At 42.9% G+C, this 22,253-nt stretch overlaps 1 protein-coding gene across 2 annotated transcripts in view; it reads left to right on the top strand.

Annotated features, from left to right (window-relative positions):
- The window catches only part of LOC143943224 (cytosolic phospholipase A2 zeta-like), a 180,128-nt gene extending 158,101 nt beyond the window's left edge, over positions 1-22,027 (top strand). For both annotated transcript variants that reach the window (XM_077464845.1, XM_077464846.1), the window contains 7 exons: positions 421-535; positions 1,057-1,194; positions 9,756-9,863; positions 10,170-10,361; positions 11,367-11,533; positions 13,111-13,297; positions 21,298-22,027. In XM_077464845.1, coding sequence (XP_077320971.1) covers positions 421-535; positions 1,057-1,194; positions 9,756-9,863; positions 10,170-10,361; positions 11,367-11,533; positions 13,111-13,297; positions 21,298-21,506 — 1,116 coding nt within the window. In that variant the 3' untranslated portion in view covers positions 21,507-22,027. The remainder of the gene's footprint in view (positions 1-420; positions 536-1,056; positions 1,195-9,755; positions 9,864-10,169; positions 10,362-11,366; positions 11,534-13,110; positions 13,298-21,297) is intronic.
- The last annotated feature ends 226 nt before the right edge of the window (positions 22,028-22,253 follow it).

Here is a 22,253-nt window from a genome sequence, read left to right as displayed (position 1 = left end):
TCAAATAACTTTGAACATCTCATGGGCAACAGAACCACGACCGTACCATATTAAGAGGAGGCAGTGAAAGTATCTGCCAACCACTTGGACCTATTTGTCATATTTGGTCAGGCAGCCACGATTAGTATAAATGTCTTTGTAGTGTGAAAGATTATTATTTATTGCTTTCAAAAGGAAGTGGAAGGGGGTCTCTTCTTCAAGTGCAGGACAATGGCCTTCCTGGCATAGAAAATAAGTAGGCTGACCATAATCTCATCCCTACCAGGGTGGGAAAGACTATCTACTAGACCCAATATGCAGACTTCCATAGCCAATGGAACCAGGCCTATGACAAATGCATTTGTAATGGGTAATACATCCTTCCAGAAACGAATCGGCTTTTAACTTTCTGAACAATTTGTTTTATTTCAAATATTTTAGGATAATCCAGCCAAACTTTCAGACCAGAAGGAGTGTGTGCAGAAGGGTCAGAATCCTTACCCTATTTATGCAGGAGTCAATGTTCGAGTGAACATCAGTGGGGGAGACTTTGCAGGTAAAGCATGAAAAACCCTTGAGTGAAATAACAACAGATCGCATGCCATAGAAGGGGTATTTCCAGATTTTTGCATGTTTACTGCTCAGCTTATTGGTTGGGATGGTTGGGCTCTGCTGCTCTTTTTCTCACCCAAATATTCCATCTCAGATCCAGGGGCATGAACTCACGTAGGCATATTTATGAAATAAAAATTGCCTGCTATTCATTATCACCAGTCAGGTGGCATTCATTTTCAAACTAAGACTAAAAAACAACAGGTGGAATCTGGTTCCATTACGTAGGGCCCTCTGATTCCTCCTGTATTGAATTGTATTGTAACTGTACTGTCTGCCCTCACATTGTAAAGCACTGAGCAAACTGTTGGAGATAGAATAAGTAAACAGGGATTTTCCTTTTGTATTATAGGATATTTTCAGTGAATCTTCACACATTTGAATGCGTGAACATTCTCAAATCCTTTAGTGAACTAGCCTCAATGTAATAGTTGAATATTTATGTTCAAATTAAATTTTTTTCAGAATGGTGTGAATTTACACCACATGAAATTGGATTTCGTAAATATGGAGCCTTCATTCGCACTGAAGACTTTGACAGTGAGTTCTTTATGGGACATCTTATTCAAAGAAGGTCAGAACCTAAACTCTGTTACTTGCAAGGTGAGAAATGTAAATCTGCCTGGATTCACATAATAGTGGTAGAGTACAAATAATAAACCACTTGGAGGCTCTGCTTTTGTGTGTATATATATATATATATATATATATATATATATATAATGTGTTTGTGTGTGTGTGTATATATAAAGTATAGTAGTAGCCAGAAGTGTGAGACAAGGTCACCCAGTGCCCCAGGGCGTACATGCCAAACTGCCCCACCCCATGTGTTGCACATGATCACTCATCTTATTCACATCTGATAACCACACCTGATCATTATACCTACATACAGAGTGCAGAAATCAGGATTGGATAAATTACAAAGTGCAAGGGTTAGGCGCAAAAATAATGTACAGAGTGCAGGAATCAGGAAGAGGGAAAGCAGTTGGCCTGTGTGCAGGCTCATACGTTGGACCCTGCTTCTAGAGGACAAGAAGGTGTGGTGTGCAGCAAAAATTGGGTGCAGCTTTCACTGTGCTGACTATTCAGCATGGCTTAAAAGGATTCATAGTGCAAGGGTTCAGTAGTAAATGATGCAGAGTTCAGGAGTCAGGAGTAAAAAAAAAAAAAATGTGACTTTTATGATTGTGTTAGTGGTGGAGGGGGTAAGTTAACCACTTAAGGAACGCCACATGGAAATGTACGTCGGCGCAATGGCACCGACAGGCACAAGCACGTGCATGTACGTGCTCGCCTTCCAGCTGGATGCGGCGGTCCGTTTCGCTGCAAGAGCGATCCGGGATGAGGGGATGGCCGTTGGTTTCTGGCCATCCCCTCTCGATCTCTCCTGGCCAATGAGAAGCTTCCCCCGCTGTGTATAGTAAACACAGGCAGGGAGGAAGTGATGTCATTCTCCTCGGGGCGGTCTTTTTGACCGGACTGCGAGGAGAACAGAGAAAGTAAGTGTGCACCAACACTACACTGACATGTAGGTACACATAGGCACACAAATCCCCCCCCCCCGATCGCCCCCCGCCCCCCCCCCCCAGTCACAGTGTCACTGATTGCAGTGATCATTTATTTACTGATCACTGCATTTAGTGTCAGTTGTGACAGTAAAATCTGTCAGGGCAGTTAGTGTTAGGTCCAGGGTAGCCCCCTACCCCCCCCCCAATAAAGGTTTAACACCCTGATTGCCCCTAGAGTTAACCCTTTCACCCCCTTTTGCCAGTGTCACTAAGCAATCGTTTTTCTGATTGCTGCATTAGTGTCACTGGTCCCGCTAAGTAGCTAGTTATTTTTTTAGGTTCACCGCCAGGTTTTTATAGCGCTAGGTACCCCCATATACTACCCAATAAGGGTTTTAACCCCCTGATTGCCCCTAGCTAACCCTTTCACCAGCGATCACCGTACAAGTGCCACTGGTGACGTTGGTTAGCCAGTTAGTTATTTTAGGTTCCCCGTCAGGTTTTTATATAGCGCCAGGGACCCCCATATACTACCTAATAAAGATTTTAACCCCCTGATTGCCCCTAGTTATCCCTTTCACCAGTGATCACCGTATAAGTGTTACGGGTGACTCTGGTTAGTTAGTTTGCTTTTTATAGCATCAGGGCACCCACCATTTATTACCCAATAAAGGTTTAACCCCCTGATCACCCGGCGGGTGATATCAATTAGGTTTTAGGGTCAGGGTCTGCATCGCCCCAGGCAGCGCTAGGTTAGTGCCAGTACCGCTAACACCCACGCGCAAAGCATAAACCTCCCGTAGTGGTATAGAATCTGAACAGATCAATATCTGATCTGATCAGATCTATACTAGCGTCCCCAGCAGTTTAGGGTTCCAAAAAAACGCATTGTTAGCGGGATCAGCCCAGATACCTGCTGTGCAGTATTGATCGATCACTGTCACTTAAGTACTTGGTTTTCGGGGTCCCGTACGTGGCTAGGCTCCACTTATACCCATAGCATGTGTGAGCAATATATCATTTAGTGACAACTTTGTGCAAAAAAAAAATAAAAAATTGTAATATTCCTGCAACTTGTGGCAAAATATAAAATATTTTATGGACTCAACATGCCTCTCAGTAAATAGCTTGGGGTCATTTGGGGGGATTTTGTGCTATTTTGGCATTTTATGGCTTTCGAAACTGTGATGGGTAGTGAGGAGTGAAATCAAAAATTTGCACCCTTAGAAATCCTGAAGGCAGTGATTGGTTTTCGGGGTGCCGTACGCAGCTAGGCTCCCAAAAAGTCCCACATATGTGGTATTCTCGTACTCAGGAGAAGCAGCAGAATATATTTTGGGGTAGAATTCCACAAATAACTATGGCATGTGTGAGCAATATATCATTTAGTGACAACTTTTTGTAAACTTTTTTTTTTTTTTTTTTGTGTCATTATTCAATCACTTGGGACAAAAAAAAATAAAAAATCAATGGGCTCAACATGCCCCTCAGCAATTTCCTTGGGGTGTCTACTTTCCAAAATGGAGTCATTTGGGGGGGTTTTGTGTTATTTTGGCATTTTATGGCCTTCGAAACTGTGATAGGTAGTGAGGAGTGAAATCAAAAATTTGCGCCCTTAGAAATCCTGAAGGCAGTGATTGGTTTTCGGGGTGCCGTACGCCGCTAGACTCCCAAAAAGTCCCACATATGTGGTATCCCCGTACTCAGGAGAAGCAGCAGAATATATTTTGGGGTGCAATTCCACATATAACTATGACATGTGTGAGCAATATATCATTTAGTGACAACTTTTTGTAAACTTTTTTTTTGTGTCATTATTCAATCACTTGGGACAAAAAAAAATATTCAATGGGCTCAACATGCCCCTCAGCAATTTCCTTGGGGTGTCTACTTTCCAAAATGGGGTCATTTAGGGGGGTTTGTACTGCCCTGCCATTTTAGCACCTCAAGAAATGAGATAGGCAGTCATAAATTAAAAGCTGTGTAAATTCCAGAAAATGTACTCTAGTTTGTAGACGCTATAACTTTTGCGCAAACCAATAAATATACGCTTATTGACATTTTTTTTACTAAAGATATGTGACTGAATAAATTTTGCCCTAAATATATGACTAAAATTGAGTTTATTCGATTTTTCTTATAACAAAAAGTAGAAAATATATTTTTTTCTCTAAATTTTCGGTCTTTTTCCATTTACATCGCAAAAAATAAAAATCGCAGAGGCAATCAAATGCCATCAAAAGAAAGCTCTATTTGTGGGAAGAAAAGGACGCAAATTTCGTTTGGGTACAACATTGCATGACCGCGCAATTACCAGTTAAAGCAGTGCACTGCAAAATTGTAAAACGACCTCTGGTCCTTAGGCTGACAATTGGTCCGGGGCTGAAGTGGTTGAGAAGATCCAAAGTTTTTTTAGTTTTTTTTTAGGGTAGGTAGGGTCCACTTATTTTACTGCTTGTTCAGAATATCTACAATACTTTAGTGTGCATGAACTGGGGACTGGTTCACCTAAAGGAATATTGAACCCAAAACCAAAAATTATGATCTGGCCACTAATACACCTCCTGTATTAGAGTGCCCCCACTCTGGATGAAGAAGCACAGGGGGCAACTTTAAACGGCAGCATTGTCAGTCTTGAAGGAGGGGAGTGTTAGATGTAGGAGCAGATGTAAATGTACTAACAAATTGAAGCCAAACTATAATCAGTTACAGTGAACAGTTTTTTATTCCTTTTGGGATAAAAGTTTTGCCAGTGGTAAATGGTTTCTCTCCTTTGTGTAACTGACATCTGTAGGACAGTTTGGATCACCAAATGAAAGAAAAACTAAAAAGCAAACAAATGCAGCCGTTACGTCTAAGAATTAGCTGCAATATAATAATTGTTTGCTTTTGGGTTTAATACCGCTTTAAAGTGATTGTAAAGGATCGTTTTCAATTTTCTTTAAAATAACGAACCTGTCATACTTACCTCCACTGTGCAGCTCGTTTTGCACAGAGTGGCCCTGATCATCCTCTTCTGGGGTCCCCCGGCGGCTCTCCCGGCTTCAGATAACCCCCCCAGGACAGTGATGGCGAACCTTGGCACCCCAGATGTTTTGGAACTACATTTCCCATGATGCTCATGCACTGTGCAGTGTAGTTGAGTATCATGGGAAATGTATTTCCAAAACATCTGGGGTGCCAAGGTTCGCCATCACTGCCCTAGGAGAAGCGCTGTCCCGGGGGATTACCATGCGGGCATGCTCCTGAGTCCAGCATTTGCATCCAGACACGAATGCCAGACTTGGCCATGCCCCCCCCTCCCCCCAGGCCATTGGATTTGATTGACAGCAGCGGGAGCCAATGGCTGCGCTGCTATCAATCTATCCAATCAAGAGCTGGGACCCTGTGGAGAGAGGGACACCACGTCCCTGCCGAGGCGATGAAGGGGCTCAGGTAATTAAAACAGGGGGGCTGGGGGACCGGTAACTGGCAAGTGTTTTTATTCACCTTAATGCATAGGATGCATTAAGGTGAAAAAACACAAGGGTTTACAACCCCTTTAACCACTTAAGCCCCGGATCAATATGCAGCTAAAGGACCAAGCCCCTTTTTGCGATTCGGCACTGCGTCGCTTTAACTGACAATTGCGCGGGCATGCGACATGGCTCCCAAACAAAATTGGCATCCTTTTTTTCCCACAAATAGAGCTTTCTTTTGGTGGTAGTTGGTCACCTCTGCAGTTTTTATTTTTTGCTCTATAAACAAATAGAGCGACAATTTTGAAAAAAATGCTATATTTTTTACTTTTTGCTATAATAAATATCCCCCAAAAATATATATAATTTTTTTTTCCCTCAGTTTAGGTCGATACGTATTCTTCTACATATTTTTGGTTAAAAAAAAATCGCAATAAGCGGTTATTGATCGGTTTGCACAAAAGTTATAGTGTCTACAAAATAGCAGATAGTTTTATGGCATTTTTATTAATAATTTTTTTTTTTACTAGTAATGGCGGCGATCAGCGATTTTTATTGTGACTGCGACATTATGGCGGATAACGTCTGACAATTTTGACACATTTTTGGGACCATTGGCATTAATACAGCGATCAGTGCGATTAAAAATGCACTGATTACTGTAAAAATGTCACTGGCAGTGAATGGGGTTAACCACTAGGGGGCAGTGTAGGGGTTAAGTGTGTGTTTTTATTTTACTGTAGGGGGGCGTGGCTTGGCGTGTGACGTCACTGATCATCTTTCCATATAACAGGAAACAGACGATCAGTGACAGCCTCACTAGGAAGCATGGGGAGAGGTTTGTTTAAACTTACCTCTCCTCGTTCTTCAGCTCCGTGACCCGATCGCGGGACACCGGCGGCGATCGGGTCCCACGGTCATGGAGCTCAGGACCGGGTCGCGAGTGCGCCACTGGCCACGCGCATGCGACCCACGGCTGGGCACTTAAAGGGCAACGTACCTGTACGTGCTTGTGCCCAGTTGTGCCATTCTGCCGACGTATATCGGCATGAGGTGGTCCTTAAGTGGTTAATGTCTGTTTCACACTTGTGATCCTGTTTCTGGTGAGAGCAGAGAAATCATCACCTGAGATTGTTACCATGCTGACACAAACTGTGGCATGTCCTTTGCCAGTCTGACTGGTGGGTGATTGGTGCTGTGGGAGCAGGTGACTAGTTTACCTGTTCTCTCTAGCCAACAACAGGATCATAATTGTTAAATAATGTTTGGTTTGGTTGGAGTTAAGTAATCCTGACAGTTTAAATGGTTACTACATTCCTGGTAGTTTTCTTGGTTAGTTTAGAACATACTTTACAAGGCTATAGAAAACAGGATCCAACATTCCACACGTCAGCACACTGGACTCCTAAAATCAAACTGAGAAAGAGAAATCTCTGACACAGGGAGCTCCGATTCCCAATAAACTGCATGACATTTTCAGCTTGCTGAAATACAGTGATTCTACAGCTGCTAGAAACTCCCAGCGTTTATCCCCAGCCTGCACATGTACAGAGCTCTATGCTCACTCCTCAGGAAAGCTCCTCCATCTCTGCACATTTCCTGTACTTGCACTGAGTTGTAATGTGGAGGCAGGGGATAAATGAAGCAGGTCACGCAGGAAAGAGATCATGAAAACGGACGCATGCCTTGTCCACAAATGCAGAGTAAAGATAGAAACTTGCACATTCACCTGTGTTTCTTTCAGCAGCAAGGGGTGGGGTAAATTGGCACTGTGCTTCATCACCACTATATCATAATTTACTGAAGTGGTAGAGGGGCGGGGTGATACCTGGTGATTGGCTATAAGGAGAGATGCAAATAGATTGACAGGAGGCTGGGCTAATAAGGACAGGTCATTTTCTTTTTCTTTGAACCCGGCAAATAATAAGTTCTGAATGGGGGACAGCTAGGTGGAAGTTAGATGAGCACTGGATCGCCTCTCAATCTCCCATACAAGTGCTGGATGGATCAGCAAAGGCTCACATTGGAATAGTGTTTCTCCACACTCCACAGAATACATCTACAGTTGCAAAAAAAAGTATGTGAACCCTTTTGGAATGATATGGATTTCTGCACAAATTGGTCATAAAATGTGATCTGATCTTCATCTAAGTCACAACAATAGACAATCACAGTCTGCTTAAACTAATAACACACAAAGAATTAAATGTTACCATGTTTTTATTGAACACACCATGTAAACATTCACAGTGCAGGTGGAAAAAGTATGTGAACCCCTAGACTAATGCGATCTCCAAGAGCTAATTGGAGTGAGGTGTCAGCCAACTGGAGTCCAATCAATGAGATGAGATTAAAGGTGTTGGTTACAGCTGCCCTGCCCTATAAAAAATATACACCAGTTCTGGGTTTGCTTTTCACAAGAAGCATTGCCTGATGCAAATGATGCATCGCACAAAAGAGCTCTCAGAAGACCTACGATTAAGAATTGTTGACTTGCATAAAGCTGGAAAGGGTTATTAAAGTATCTCCAAAAGCCTTGCTGTTCATCAGTCCATGGTAAGACAAATTGTCTATAAATGGAGAAAGGGTTCACATACTTTTTTTGCAACTGTATGTACCAAATGAAAAGTCACACTATACTCCTAGAATATAAGGAATGTTACCTTTTCTTTCAGTAAACCTGCTCTGCAAAGTACAGAGCAGGTTTTTGGCACAGCAAGGTAGTTTGGAAAGCAGACATTACCGCTCATGCTGGGGTGAGCGGTAATGTCTGCAAGGCGGGAAGCAGTGATCGGGGGTGCTGTGTTCTGTTGTCTTTTTGCTCCACCCACCTGTACAGATGCTCTGTGACAGGCAGCCCCCATCTAACGTCCAGACTGAGAGGGAATTCTTCTCCCGTTTCTGAAGGGATGTGGCTGACATTTTTTTTGGGAGGTATATGCTATAAGATTGTAAAAGACCTGGGAAACTTTTGGTGGCCTGAAAGAGAGTGGTAATGTGGCGCATAGTTCATCGCAGCAAACAGTGCGCATGGCTGAATTTTGAGTGTTCTGCATGGATTTCAGGGGACCGATATGTCCTGCGCAGATGGCTAGTGCTAGCAGGGGGGTGTGGAGAGTTAGATATGTGCTGGGGGGCAGTGGCAGCTGGTGCTCAACATTTTGGGGGGGCGCAAATAAAGTGAAAAATTCTGAAAAAGAACCATCAATTGCAGCCTCACTGTGCCCCATCATATGCAGCCACTGTGCCCATCATATGCAGCCACTGTGCCCATCATATGCAGCCACTGTGCCCATCATATGCAGCCAGTGCCCATCATATGCAGCCTGTGTCCATATGTGCTAGTGTGGGGCGGTTTGTGAGAGAAGAGGGCCAGTGCAAGAGGGGGGGGGTAGGATATGGGCTGGGGGGTGCTTTAGAAAAAAGAGAGAGTGTTAGGAGAGGTTGTCAGATTTCAAATGCAATCCACACTTCTAGCATTGTCTTACCCCTGCCAAGCCCCCAGCACATCCTCCTAATCCCTCGATCACTCCACATATTTTCTACCTTGTCCTCCTTTCTAGCCACTCTCTCCCCTTCCCTCTGTCCATCTACACAGTATAGAAAACCTTTTACAGACCTGAGATCAGCGAATTCCTGCTTCCCCCTCCTCCTTGTGTGTGTATACAGAGCAGAGAAGGAGGAGGGGAGGAGCTTTGATTCACTGACATTCTGCTGAACCAGGCTGCTGTCAGGGAGGGGGGAGACATCAGATGCCAGTCTCGGTGCAGTCCGTGTGAATGATGTGTCTGGGTCTGGGGCAGATGAAAACCTGTACACATTCAAAAACTGGACTGTCCAGGAGAGAACTGGACAGGTGGCAACCCTAGCTGCTGCTGTAGAGAGGAGGCAGGCAATAGGTATGGGTGCATCCTCAGCCCCATTTTAGGACAGGCTGTAGCAACAGATTGGATCATAGAGTGGTGTGATAGCCTGAGAATTCTGCATGCTGCTGCTGGCAGCATGCCCCCCAAAGTACCAGCCCTGGTAGCCAGTACAATAAACTCACATTATTTCAAAAGATTTCCCTTCCTCTTCTTTTCCAAGTAATTCTGAAAGTGCTACTAATAGCCTATTGATTACTGCCACCTCTTCTTTTCCAAGTAATTCTGAAAGTGCTACGAATAGCCTATTGATTACTGCCGTCTCTTCACAGGGGTCTGGGGCAGTGCCTTTGCTGCAAACCTGGATGAAATATGGGCTCGTGCAGCTGGCACAGGTATCCTCTGGCTTAAATCTTTAACTGATGTCATCCGAGTGATAGGTAAGAACATTCAGGCAAAACTGCTGTAAATGCTTATGGTTTGTCCAAAGTAGTGAGTAAACTGTCTTAACTTGGATTTAAAGATGATGCATAACTATGACTTCAAGCGTGTGACTTATCTCCGTGATTAGGATACCCTTGTTTGGATTTTTAGTTCAAACATCGACCTAAGAAAGTGAAAAGAAGGTTATATGCATCATGAGAAGACTTTGCACCCATGAGTGCCACGCCACAAATAAATGGTGTTATTTGTATTGTATAAATTAATTTGCTTCACCAGACTAAAAATCAAAAATTACTTTTAAGATGATTGTCGAAAATTCCACTGGGATCCATCTAGACTACAAACCCGTTTGGTAATGCCAGGTGGTATAGTGTCCAGTATCTTCCAGGACTTCTTTAAATCCCGATTTACTGCAGGGGAAGGATATAACTTCACCAGGGGCTTATACCTCTACAAAGACTACAAAGGAGTACGAGAATTTCTGGCTTGGAAAGGTATGTAACTTTTTAAGAATCTAAAAACAGGCAAATAAAAGTGTGGCTCATCCTTACCTTATAAAATAAATGTCTAAGTACCACAGCACCTTTACTGTATATATGTGGATATCCATTCAGTTAGCTAAACGCTGATTACTCCTGTGGACATGTGAGGTTGCCTCCTAAACAGCATTGCTGGAAGGTATGTTTAGGAAGCTGTATGTTTGTTAAAGTGTACCACTTTGCCTTTCATAGTCTGCTCGCTATTTCTTGAATATTAAGACCAAGGGCGATGCTGTCACAGCAGAGGAACCAGGTCTTAGTAGTATTTTGTGTGTGACAGATCACGTGTCAAAGGTTTTGTAAGCCTTTAATCACATGCTAAAGCCTCATACATACAATGAGAATTTCGGATGAATGACCGTCCGATTTTTTTTTTTTCATGCTAGTCTTATATCGAAAACCATTGGATTACTAAAGTTACGGAAATTCTTTTTCGACAGAATACAACTTTGGAAGTGATGTATGAGTGATCTTGGTCACTCAATTTTTTTAAGACAAATACTGTATTGAATAAATAAAAATTGTTTGTTCTGGTATCGCACAAGAAAATTTTTCGCTCTTGTCCCTTCGGATAATTTTTCATGAACTGTCATGTTCAGCACTTGAAAGCTGTGTTCTAACGATCAGATTTTTCATCTGATTTTTTCATTGTGGGTGCTAGGCATAAAGGTCTTTTGATGAAGAAGGCTCAGTAATCTTTCAAGGGTCATGTCATAGGAGAGGTACCTTGCCTCAATCCTTGGAATTTAATTCACCTTTTATTGATTGTATATCTTTGGTTGGGCCAGTATAAGGTATGAGGACATAAAGACTTTGCCTTGTTATCTCCAACAGTACCTGGTGCACACAGTGGCTATATAATATATTTTGAGATGGAACCTCATTTAAATTGTAATTGTATTTTTTAATTCAAGTCGAATCCTTTTTTACATGGCTTACTATGTACTGTCCCTATTTCAGGAAATCATTTGGATGCTTTTCCCAATCAACTAACTCCTATGGAAGAGAATTTATACCTTGTGGATGGAGGATTCTCTATCAACTCCCCTTTTCCATTAGTTTTACAGCCTGAGAGGGATGTTGATGTCATATTGTCCTTTAACTACTCATGGCAGGCTCCATTTGAGGTGAGATAGTACTCTCACATTGGCAGCCACCACCCGGGGAGGGCAACAACAAAAAAAGGCAGTTGAGCTGCGGTTTTACAAATTTCTGGTTATGTTCAATTCCTGGTCTCCTACTACACTGTGTAGTTCTTTCCATTTGGCCCTTGTGTTCTGTAGTTATTTACAAGCTGGTGCAAGGAACCACCTTTTCGATCAGTCCTGGTGAACATTGTCAGTGGGACTGATTGTGAGGTGGTAATCCAACATTTTGAGTTGCCACCAAAACAGGAATAAATGGGAAACCTTCCACTGAAGAAACTTGTCCTGGTGACAACTGTACAAGAAATGTCCTTTCATGTCTTATGTCTACATGAAGCAAGTAAAAGGAAATCTCTTCAAAGAGGCAAAGATGGAAAAGAACAGCTGCCAGAAGTTGTAACAATTCCTTACTCTATCTAAAATAATTAATTTTTTTTTTTTGCCTTAGCCTATGTTTAGGTAATTTTTTTTAGAAATCTGCACAATGCACAGTACATGCATGTAATGCAAAATCTGAAGTCGTCTCACCTCCCCTCATATCCCAAAGTGGTAATCTTTTGGTGCTGCGGTGGTTAATATATGTGCTGGACCTGTCACAGTCTTTCATGGATACTAAATGCTAGTATCCTTTGAAACAGGCATGACCAAAAATATGTGGACTTACACAGAGAACACCATATATATCGCAGGTGCAATTATAGTATAAAATAATGTGATTTATTAAAGGTACAATAAACAATCGTATAAAAGCCCCTGCGATATACAAAAACCCCCATAAACCAAAGCCTGTCAATATAATGAGAGAAAGAACGAATAATGAACAACCACCTAAACCAACTAAATAACTATGTACAGACAGTAGGTAGGATATGGCTGAAAATTGTTGTCCAGTTCAGAGCTGGGGTCATGCATGGTAGATCGGGCAGAGGGAGCAGGCCAGGACAGAGAGATTGTACAAAGGAACAAGAACAAGCAGGCAGGCAGGCAAGGATCAGGAAAAAAAGTACAGATGCAAGGTTCACAGATAAGGGGCACATGGACAAAACACCAAGGAAACAGGGAGTAGCGCAGGGGATGACTAATTAGTAAGAGCTGCTGGCTGTTGGGAAACACCCGCTGGTGGACACAGGAACTACAACCTAGAGGTCTGAGAGCCACATAGCCACCAGAAGGTGAATCCATTCCTGACACTTGCACTCATCAAGAGACCCAACTATGCCCACCATTACCGCCCTCCCCTCCATCCATAGAAGCTGTACTGTAGATTCAATCAATGAACAGCGATCTATGAATGAGATGGATATTTTAGTAGCCTGCCCAAAGGATGGGTATATCTGGAACATTTGATAAGAGGAGGGGAAAAGGACTTTGGATTGCAATGAGGACAGCTGACCCCAGCACAAGGGACACCTTACATTAAATGCGAGTACTATCCCTGGTGCTTTTTTTTTTGTTTACATGTTAAGTAAATGTTTGCTTTAAATGTGAAATAATAACTAGGAGTGCACTTACAGGTTTTAACAATGCTTTTTGGTACAGTTGTATTATTTGCATTCCAGGTGCTGCATCTAACCAGAAAATACTGCAAGGAGAGGGGCATTGCATTTCCCTCTATTACTGTGAGTGAGCAGGACGAGCAACAGCCAAAGGAATGCTATGTGTTCATGGACCAAGATAATCCACGCTCTCCTATAGTAGTTCACTTTCCCTTGGTGAATGACACATTCCACAAATATAAAGAACCAGGTAATTGCTCAGAACTGGGTTCACTTGTCCATCAGCTGCTGTGTAAAAATGAAAAATGTATGTAAATATATACCATAATTTACAGTAAATATGGAGAAAATATTAGTACAAAATACATAGCACATAAATATATAAGAAAATAAGAAAGTATAATTACCCCTTTGCAAAAGCATAGGGTACACTGCTCCCCAAGCCATGAATCAGGTCACCCTTATGGAAGATTGCCAGCATGGGCTAATCCCATGCTTCATAAAAATCCTCCAGGCAGCTCGGATAATGGTGTAAACTGTACTTCACTTCCTCAATTCCCACTACCATTATGGGTTCAGACTTTCCTGACACTTTTCCTATCCCTACATCCAACAAATATAGTCCTTTGTTTACATGTCCAAGTCCCTCAACAAAGTAAGGAGCCCACCCCAAGTCAAAACAGACTGAGGGTGATATTGGTTCTTGTAGCAATCCCCCACCCCCATCCAGGAAGACAGTGACCCAATTACCACCAATTCTTTATCAGAAGTACCTCACACCAACAAATTTGCTCTGTTTTAACCTCTTGAGATCCACGCTATAGCCGAATGACAGCTACAGCGCGGACCTCCTTTGCCGGGACTACGTCTATTGACGTCGTCCCGTGCACGAGCGGCCGGCGCGCCCCCTGAGGGGAGCGCGCGGCACGCACTGTGATCGGCGAGTCAATGAGACTCGCCTGATTACCGATCCGAGCAAGGTGATCAGCTGTCAGCCAATGACAGCTGATCATCTGACAAAACAGAGCCGGTAATCGGCTATTTTTCCTCCTCGCGCTAACGCGAGGAGAGAAAAAAAAAAGCCGATCACCGGCGGCCGTGATCGGGACATCAGTCCCGATCACGGCCAGTGTATCAGTGCCCACCTGCCCCCTGCCAGTAACCCCCAGAGAATTAAAAAAGTGCCACCCATCAGTGCCCATAATGCCACCCAGCAGTGCCATACATCAGTGCCCACAGTGCCATACATCAGTACCCACAGTGCCACCTATCAGTGCCCACAATCTGCCTCAACAACATTGCTGCACCTCAGTGCCACATATCCATGCCCATCAGTGCCGCCCATCAGTGCACAGCAGTGCCACCTATCGGTGCCCATCAGTCCCATCTATCAGTGGTACCTATCAGTGCCCCTTAGTGCCACCCATCAGTGCCGCCATATCTGTGCCCATCAGTACTGCCTTACCTGTGCCTATCAGTGCCACCTTATCTGTGCCTATTAGTGTCGCCTTAACTATGCCTATCAGTGCCCACCAGTGCCGCCCATCAGTGCCGCCTCATCAGCGCATTTCAATGAAGGAGAAAAATTACCTGTTTGCAAAATTTTATAACAAACTATTAACCACTTGCTTACTGGGCACTTAAACACCCTTCTGCCCAGACCAATTTTCAGCTTTCAGTGCTCTCACACTTTGAATGACAATTACTCAGTCATGCAACACTGTACCCAAATGAATTTTTTGTCCTTTTTTTCCCACAAATAGAGCTTTCTTTTGGTGGTATTTGATCACCTCTGGGGTTTTTTTTTTTTTTTGGGAAAACCAACTTTATTAAAAACATGCGGTCACAAACATATTCAGCATTCAGTAAAACAATCTCATGGAACAGAGTGGTAGCATAGCAGTACAGGCCTATCAGATGGTACAGATTCCTCAAAATACACAACTAACACAGCATACCGTGTTTCACCCGTATACAATACATTTGTCGTACCATACCCCCCACCCCCCCCCCCTCCCCCTGCACAAAGTTAGTTTCCTCAGCTCCCCCATATTTATACCTCTGGGGTTTTTATTTTTTGCGCTATAAATGAAAAAAGACCGAATTTTTTTAAAAAAAACGCATATTTCTTTGTTTCTGTGACAGAATTATGCAAATTATTAATTTTTCTTCATAAATTTTGGCCACAATTTATACTGCTACATATCTTTGGTAAAAATAACCCAAATTAGTGGATATTATTTGGTCTTTGTGAAAGTTAGAGTCTACAAGCTGTGGTGTGAATCGCACAAAATTGATCACATCTGATGTACTGGTGGACTATCTCGCTTCTTGTGACCCGAACAAGTCGGGAAAGTACAAATACCCCCCAAATGACCCCTTTTTGGAAAGTAGACATTCCAAGATATTTAGTAAGAGGCATAGTGAGCTTTTTGATGTTGTTATATTTTTCCCACAATTCTTTGCAAAATTAAGATTTTTCATATTTTTTTTTTTTCTCCACAAAATTGTCATTGTAATAGGTTATTTCTCTCACATGGCATGTGTATACCACAAATGACACCCCCCAAAAAATTCTGCTACTCCTCCTGAGTATTACAATACCACATGTGTGGGACTTTTTCACAGCCTGGCCACATAGAGAGGCCCAACATGCAGGTAGCGCCATCATGTGTTCTAGGAACATAAATTACACATCTAACTTGTTGACTATTTATTACACTTTTGAAGCACCAGGACAATGACACGTGACACTGATGACAGATGGCACTGATACGTGGCAATGATGACACTTATACGTGGCACTGATGACACGTGGCACTGATGACAAATGGCACTGATACGTGGCACTGATGACAGATGGCACTATGTGGCACTGATGACAGATGGCACTGGTGACAAATGGCACTGAGGGCAGGTAGCACTGGGGTGGATGGCACTGGGGTAGGATGGCACTGGGGCAGGATGGCACTGCTGGGGGAGGATGGATGGCACTGCTGGGGGAGGATGGCACTTTTTTTTTTACTTTTTTTTTTTTATACAAAGCGAAGCAGAACGGCTGCCGCTGCAGCCGTTCATCTCTCCCCTGTCACACTCTGTGTGAGGAGGGAGAGCGGCGCTGAGAGATGATCTCATATGTTTACATATGAGATCATCTCCCATTGGACACGCCGATCACGCTGTAAACGGCCGCTGTGATTGGCCGTTTACAGCGATCTGTGTTTGCCTGTCCCCGGGGGACACGGCGAACACAGAGCTTCCGCGATGCACGCCCGCGGCGGCGTGCATTGCGGAAGTAAACAATAGGACGTCCAGGGTCGGCCACCCGGACGAACGCGCCTGCTCTACGGCCGTCATTCGGCTATAGGGCGGGCGCGAGGTGGTTAAACATGATTTTTTTTATTTTGCATCTTTTTTTGTTTGTTTAGCAAAAAATAAAACTCCCAACTGTAATTAAATACCACCAAAAGAAAGCTCTATTTGTGGGAAAAAAATGATAAAAATTTCATTTGGGTACAGTGTTCTATGACCGCGCAATTGTCATTCAAAATGCATCAGCGCTGAAAGCTGAAAATTGGTCTGGGCAGGAGGGGGGGTTTAAGTGCCCAGTAAGCAAGTGGTTAAAGAATTAAACAAATTAATCTGGAATTTGATGGTCAAACATTATATCTCTAATCATGAAAAAGATACAACAAGGCCACTGCTGAGGAAGACCCCCAGTACCTAACTCCTTACCTCCTGATTTAGTGGGTGATGAGGACATTCTTAAAGTTCTCATGGAGTGGTGGGAGGAGGATCACTCAACCATTCGACCAGTTGAGAATCTTTTGAACCCAAGTGTCATGGTTATGCAATAGAGTTCGTCTGCTTACCTGTCTGCATGTGTTCATTTCTAGAGACCAGCTGAGCCTCACCTGACTGCTTTTATAATCCATCCTCTGGCATGGCTCCACCCTAGCTCCTATCAGACAACTCTATATTAACCTGTGCACTGCTAGCCTATCCTGCTGATCAACCTTTGTGTGTTAGCTTCCTGTTTCCTGCCCTGTGCTCTGCTACTGGTTTTTGTTACCAACTTTGGCGTGTCTTGACTATCCCTGTTTGCCTGTGATCCTGACCTTTTGGCGTGTACCCGACTATTCTTGTCTGCTTGTGGCCCCGACCTTGGCTTTGTCCCTCACCATCCCTATCCTCCTGTTGCCTACTGTGGGTGTGAGCTGGGGGACCTTGGGGGTCGCGACCTGGAGCCAGTTGCAGCCAAGTCCATCCTCACCACTCGAGGCTCTGGTGAACACCTGCTGGCTCTTAGACTCCGCGCCCCAGGGAATCTTACGCCAGTGGGATCTGTCCCCCGTCTGCAGCAGTCAGCCATAGGGTCCACAACCTTGCGGTGCACCCCTAAACCCTACGGTGTGCATCTGTCACCTGGGCTCTAGGTGACCTGACACCAAGCATAACACACACACCTATTTTAGGCCACAATCTATTTTCTTTCTGGTTCAATTCAAAGGTCCCTATGTGGGAACGTTCTACCAGGTCGTTTATAGGGACCTCTCCAAATTATGCCAGACCAGTGCCTCTAAATGTAGATCTAACATTTCAGCCGGTGAACAGAAAGCTCTCAAAGCCTTAGAGATCAATTCCAACTGCTAAAGATAACAAATGTAATAATATTTGAAAATGTAACATGAATGCTTAGCTATAGGTGCCATTTTCGGCAACGATTCCGTCTTAGATTCCATTCACACAAATGCATTTTTTCATGCTTTTTGCAGAAACACAGGACATCTTTTTAATATGAGTCCTTATGGAGCACATGTGCATCAATGCGTTTTTGAAAAGGGTCAGGGACTTTTTTTTTTTTTAATGCAAAATGGTGCTTTTTTGCATTTTTTGGTTCAATAGACTTTAATGGAGAAGCTGCAGAAAAGCATGTAGTGCATTTTTACTGCATTTCACAGAGATTTTGCCACAATTTGCGTTTTTAAACACTTCAATACAGGGCACTTTCACCTACCTTCCTTCCTAGTCCAATTTTCAGCTTTCAGCTCTGTCGCATTTTGAATAATTGCACGGTCATGAAACACTGTACCCAAACAAAATTTTTAAAACATTTTCCCCCAAAAATAGAGCTTTCCTTTGGTGGTATTTGATCACCACTGGGTTTTTATTTTTTGCGTTCCAAATAAAAAAAAAGACCGAAAAGTATGAAAAAAAAAACGTTTTTCTTTGTTACAAAACTTTGTAAATAAGTACGTTTTTGCATTCACTGATGAGGCTGCACTGGTGGGCACGGATGAGGTAGTACTGATTGGCACTGATCGGCAGCACTGATCAGGAGGCACTGACGGGCAATCACTGATGGGCACAGAGTGCCATCCTAATGGGCACTGATTGGCATTCCTGGTGGTCTCCAGTGGGCATTCTCGATGGATCTGCACTGATAATCAATGTGCTCATTATCAGCACAGACCCCCCCATCAGAAGAGCAGCCGATCTCTCCTCTACTCACGTCTGTCAGTGCAAGTGGAGGAAAGGCTGATAAAAATGGCTCTTCCTGTTTACGCTGATCACATGGTAAAGCGCCTATGTCAGTGATGGCGAACCTTGGCACCTCAGATGTTTTAGAACTACATTTCCCATGATGCTCAACTACACTGCAGAGTGCATGAGCATCATGGGAAATGTAGTTCCAAAACATCTGGGGTGCCAAGGTTCGCCATCACTGTCATAGGCTGTTTACCTAGATCGGAGATCCGGTGGGTCAGACACCACACCACCGATGGCTGTGTGTCCTTGTGCTAGCGGCTTACCCTGCTGGACATCCTCTGATGTCCAGTCAGGATAATACCACTTTCCTGCCATCATTTTGCTATATGGTGGGCGGAAAGTGGTTAAATTTGCCCAGCAAAACATTAAAACAAAAAAAAACATAAAAAGTACAAATCATTGCAAAATCGCTGTAAAAAAATGTGAAATGCACAGCAAAAAGCACTGCAGAAACGCTCAAAATCAACATGCATAGATGTGATCCGAGCCTTCCAGCTTGGCATGATGATCAAACCAGACACGTGCATATTGCAGCTCTGGGACAGGACTACCTTATTCCAGTTTTGGCTGTTGTAAATACAGGACTAGGGAGTAAGTAATAACCAACTATAACTCACCAAAAGTAGTATTACACTTTAAGGAAGAAATCACATTCCTGAAGGGCTTGGTAATGACATTCCTATAGTATGACATTAGCTAAGGTAACCAGGCTTAGGATTTATCCTTAGATATGAGCCAATAATAATAATGACAATTTCCTCAGGGTTCCCCCATGTTGTTGCAAGCATGGGACACCATTTGCCCTGGGCAGCATCATTCATTGCTATGGTGATGGTGTCCAGCTCACAAGCATCACAGCAACACATGACTTTGATTTCAGGCAAAGGGCATGCAGGGCCATCCCCAGCATTCAGAAGAAAACTATAGTCTGCCTTGTCCACCTCCAACTCTCTGTTGCACTACTGGAACTGAAAAGTAGAGCTCTGATTTAAAGAGGGGACTGTGTGATTGCAGGGGAGCTCTGTGATGGGGGAACTGTGTGATTGGGTCTCTGTGATAGGAGCACCTGGTTGGCTTCATGATAAGGGGAGCTCTGATATAAGGAAACTCATGCATAGGGCAACTCTGATGTAAAGGAGCGTTTTTTTGATGTAATAGAGGACTTTAATTGTATAGGAGGGACTTTAATGTGATGTGGACCCACTACCATGAAAGAGGGACTGTAGCATAAAGAGGAACTCTGACGTGATAGGGGCATCTTATGTGAAGGGGGAGTTCTGATGGGGGACTTCTGATGTGAAATTAATTTAATGAAAGTGGTTGTGTGCATTGTCCGTGGCTCAGGTTTCCATTAATAAATAACATATGTTTTTTACATTTTAGACTAGGATGAAAAAAAGGTTGAGAAAGGCTGGACTGCATGTATGTGTGTGTGTGTATGTATGTATGTATGTATATAAATGTATGTATATGTGTGTATATATACACACACGGATGTATATAGTCCTCATACAATTTAATATACCAGAGGTTATAGCATCATGTACGTTCCCTTCGTGACATCCCAAGGAATGCAACAGGTACTACTCACTGTGACACTTTCATTTGGAGGGGTATTTGTTTTTGAATTTTCTAATTATGTTTTCATCATTATACTTATGATCATTTATTTTTATTCTTCACTTTGAGTCCACACCATATCAAGTAGGTTCACCTTGTTCATTTCTGCTTTCCAGTAATTGCATACGTAAGTGAACCAATTGATCCCATTTTCATGTCATTGTCAATTTAATTTATGTCATCCTATGGCCATATAGAATCACACGTTTTTTTTTTTAATGTTGGTTTTATCCACTACAATTTATATCTCTTAGCTCAATTCATTTTATCATTGGTTACTCTCTTCCCCTCCTTTTCTTTTCTTGTTCTCCTCAAAATCATTTAAAAATGTTTGTTATTTGTATAAATTGTTACACTAGGTAAGCTGTGTTTTATGGAGACTGTGCTGCGGTGGTTAAAAATAAGCTATTGCTCCTTTAAGATGAAGATACCTCCCGCGGCCAGCCCCTTGTTAAAATCTATTGGCCATCTTAGTCACATGACTTGACAAAGGGCCATGCCCTGAAATGCGTTGTCAGGACAACCGCAACCATCTTTGCACTCTCTCCCCCCGACTTGTTTTCCATCTTTACCTCTGCATCAAGCCTCATCTTGGACTAGCGTTCCCCCGAGCGGATGATGGCACGCTCGGCCCCTTTCTCCTGCCTGTCCACACAGCTGCTGGAGGGCTCTTCCTCGCCCAGTCGGCACTCACAAGCAGTGTCCCCCATCCTGATGGTTGACTCCATCCAACCCACTTGACACCCATCCCCTTGCATCCGGTCCTGCTCATTGCAAACAAGCTCGGCTTGATCGCCGCAGCACCATCCCAAAAAGTGGGACAATAGCTCACCACTTGTAAAGGTGCTCATACTGGATGACAATTCCATCTCCCTGAGTGAGCTCTGCATCCATTTACTTTTATCACATTATTGTTTTAAAAAATATTCTGCTTTACCACATTAGGTTTCTACCTACACTTAATTACAATTTGTTCAGTGCCATACAGTTTGCAAATCCCAGTTCTATTGATTGCAGGGAGCTTTTGTTTAAAATTTTGGTAATTCAAATATAATTTCTGTTGCGTTTCTTCTATTACAGGTATACTCCGACGGACAGATAGCGAGATGGCCTACGGGAACTTCGTACTATCAGGAAAAGATTCTCCATACCGGACAAAAAACTTTACCTATGAGCCTAATGACTTTGACCGGTTGGTAGAGGTGAATAGGTACAATGTAATAAATAACAAAGAACAGATCATGAAGGCACTCAAAACTGCACTGGACCGCAGAAAGCACAAAATGTGACACATGGAAAAAACTGTTGGATTATATTTTTGAAAGCAGACTTATTATATATGATTAAAGAGAACTGCATGAAAGTCCTTTAATCACAGGAAAAACAGTATTTACAAGAGATTTTCACCAGCAATGCTACGCTTTAAAGTCTTTGTGCACACAAAAATCTTCCTCCTTTTAAGCCAAGGAGATGGTAATACTACATTTATGGAAAGTTGAGAGAAATTACGTTAAAGCAGACCTAGCATCCAATATACATTTTTTTTATTTTCACAACATACATGATAAGTAATGTGTACCTATAACACACCACTTGAAGAGATCATGGTACACTTGCAGGCGATATCTTCAATTTTCTTTTGCTTTAGTCATCAACATCATTGTGCAGGAATAATTTTAAGGCAACAAAACATGGAAGAGCTTTTATGGTGTTATCACAACCCCCAGCTATAGTATTAAATCCTCTGTTTTTTTAGTTGAACATATTGAGCACGATAAAATAAACATTCCTCAGTTGACTATTTTTCAAATTGTTATCCCAACACTTGCAGTTTACAACTTTCAATGCTGCTGGCTCGTGCTCTGTTAGTGCTGCTACCCTGAACTTCCAGCCTTCATAGGAAAGAGTTAACAGTGGACAGAGCAGTGAGAGAGGGAGTGCCTTCCCTGGCTAGGTTACATGGCTGTGGGTTTCTAACACAGTGTACAGAGACACAATTCTAGTCCCTGCATGCAAGGGTGGTTCCATAGGATGCT

Source organism: Lithobates pipiens, unplaced genomic scaffold (assembly GCF_037356315.1).
Source record: "Lithobates pipiens isolate NorthernLeopardFrog02 unplaced genomic scaffold, aLitPip1_a1.2 Scaffold_30, whole genome shotgun sequence".
NCBI classification, from domain to species: domain Eukaryota; kingdom Metazoa; phylum Chordata; class Amphibia; order Anura; family Ranidae; genus Lithobates; species Lithobates pipiens.
Note: the sequence above shows the minus strand (reverse complement) of the source record. Positions and strands in the feature narration are given on the sequence as shown.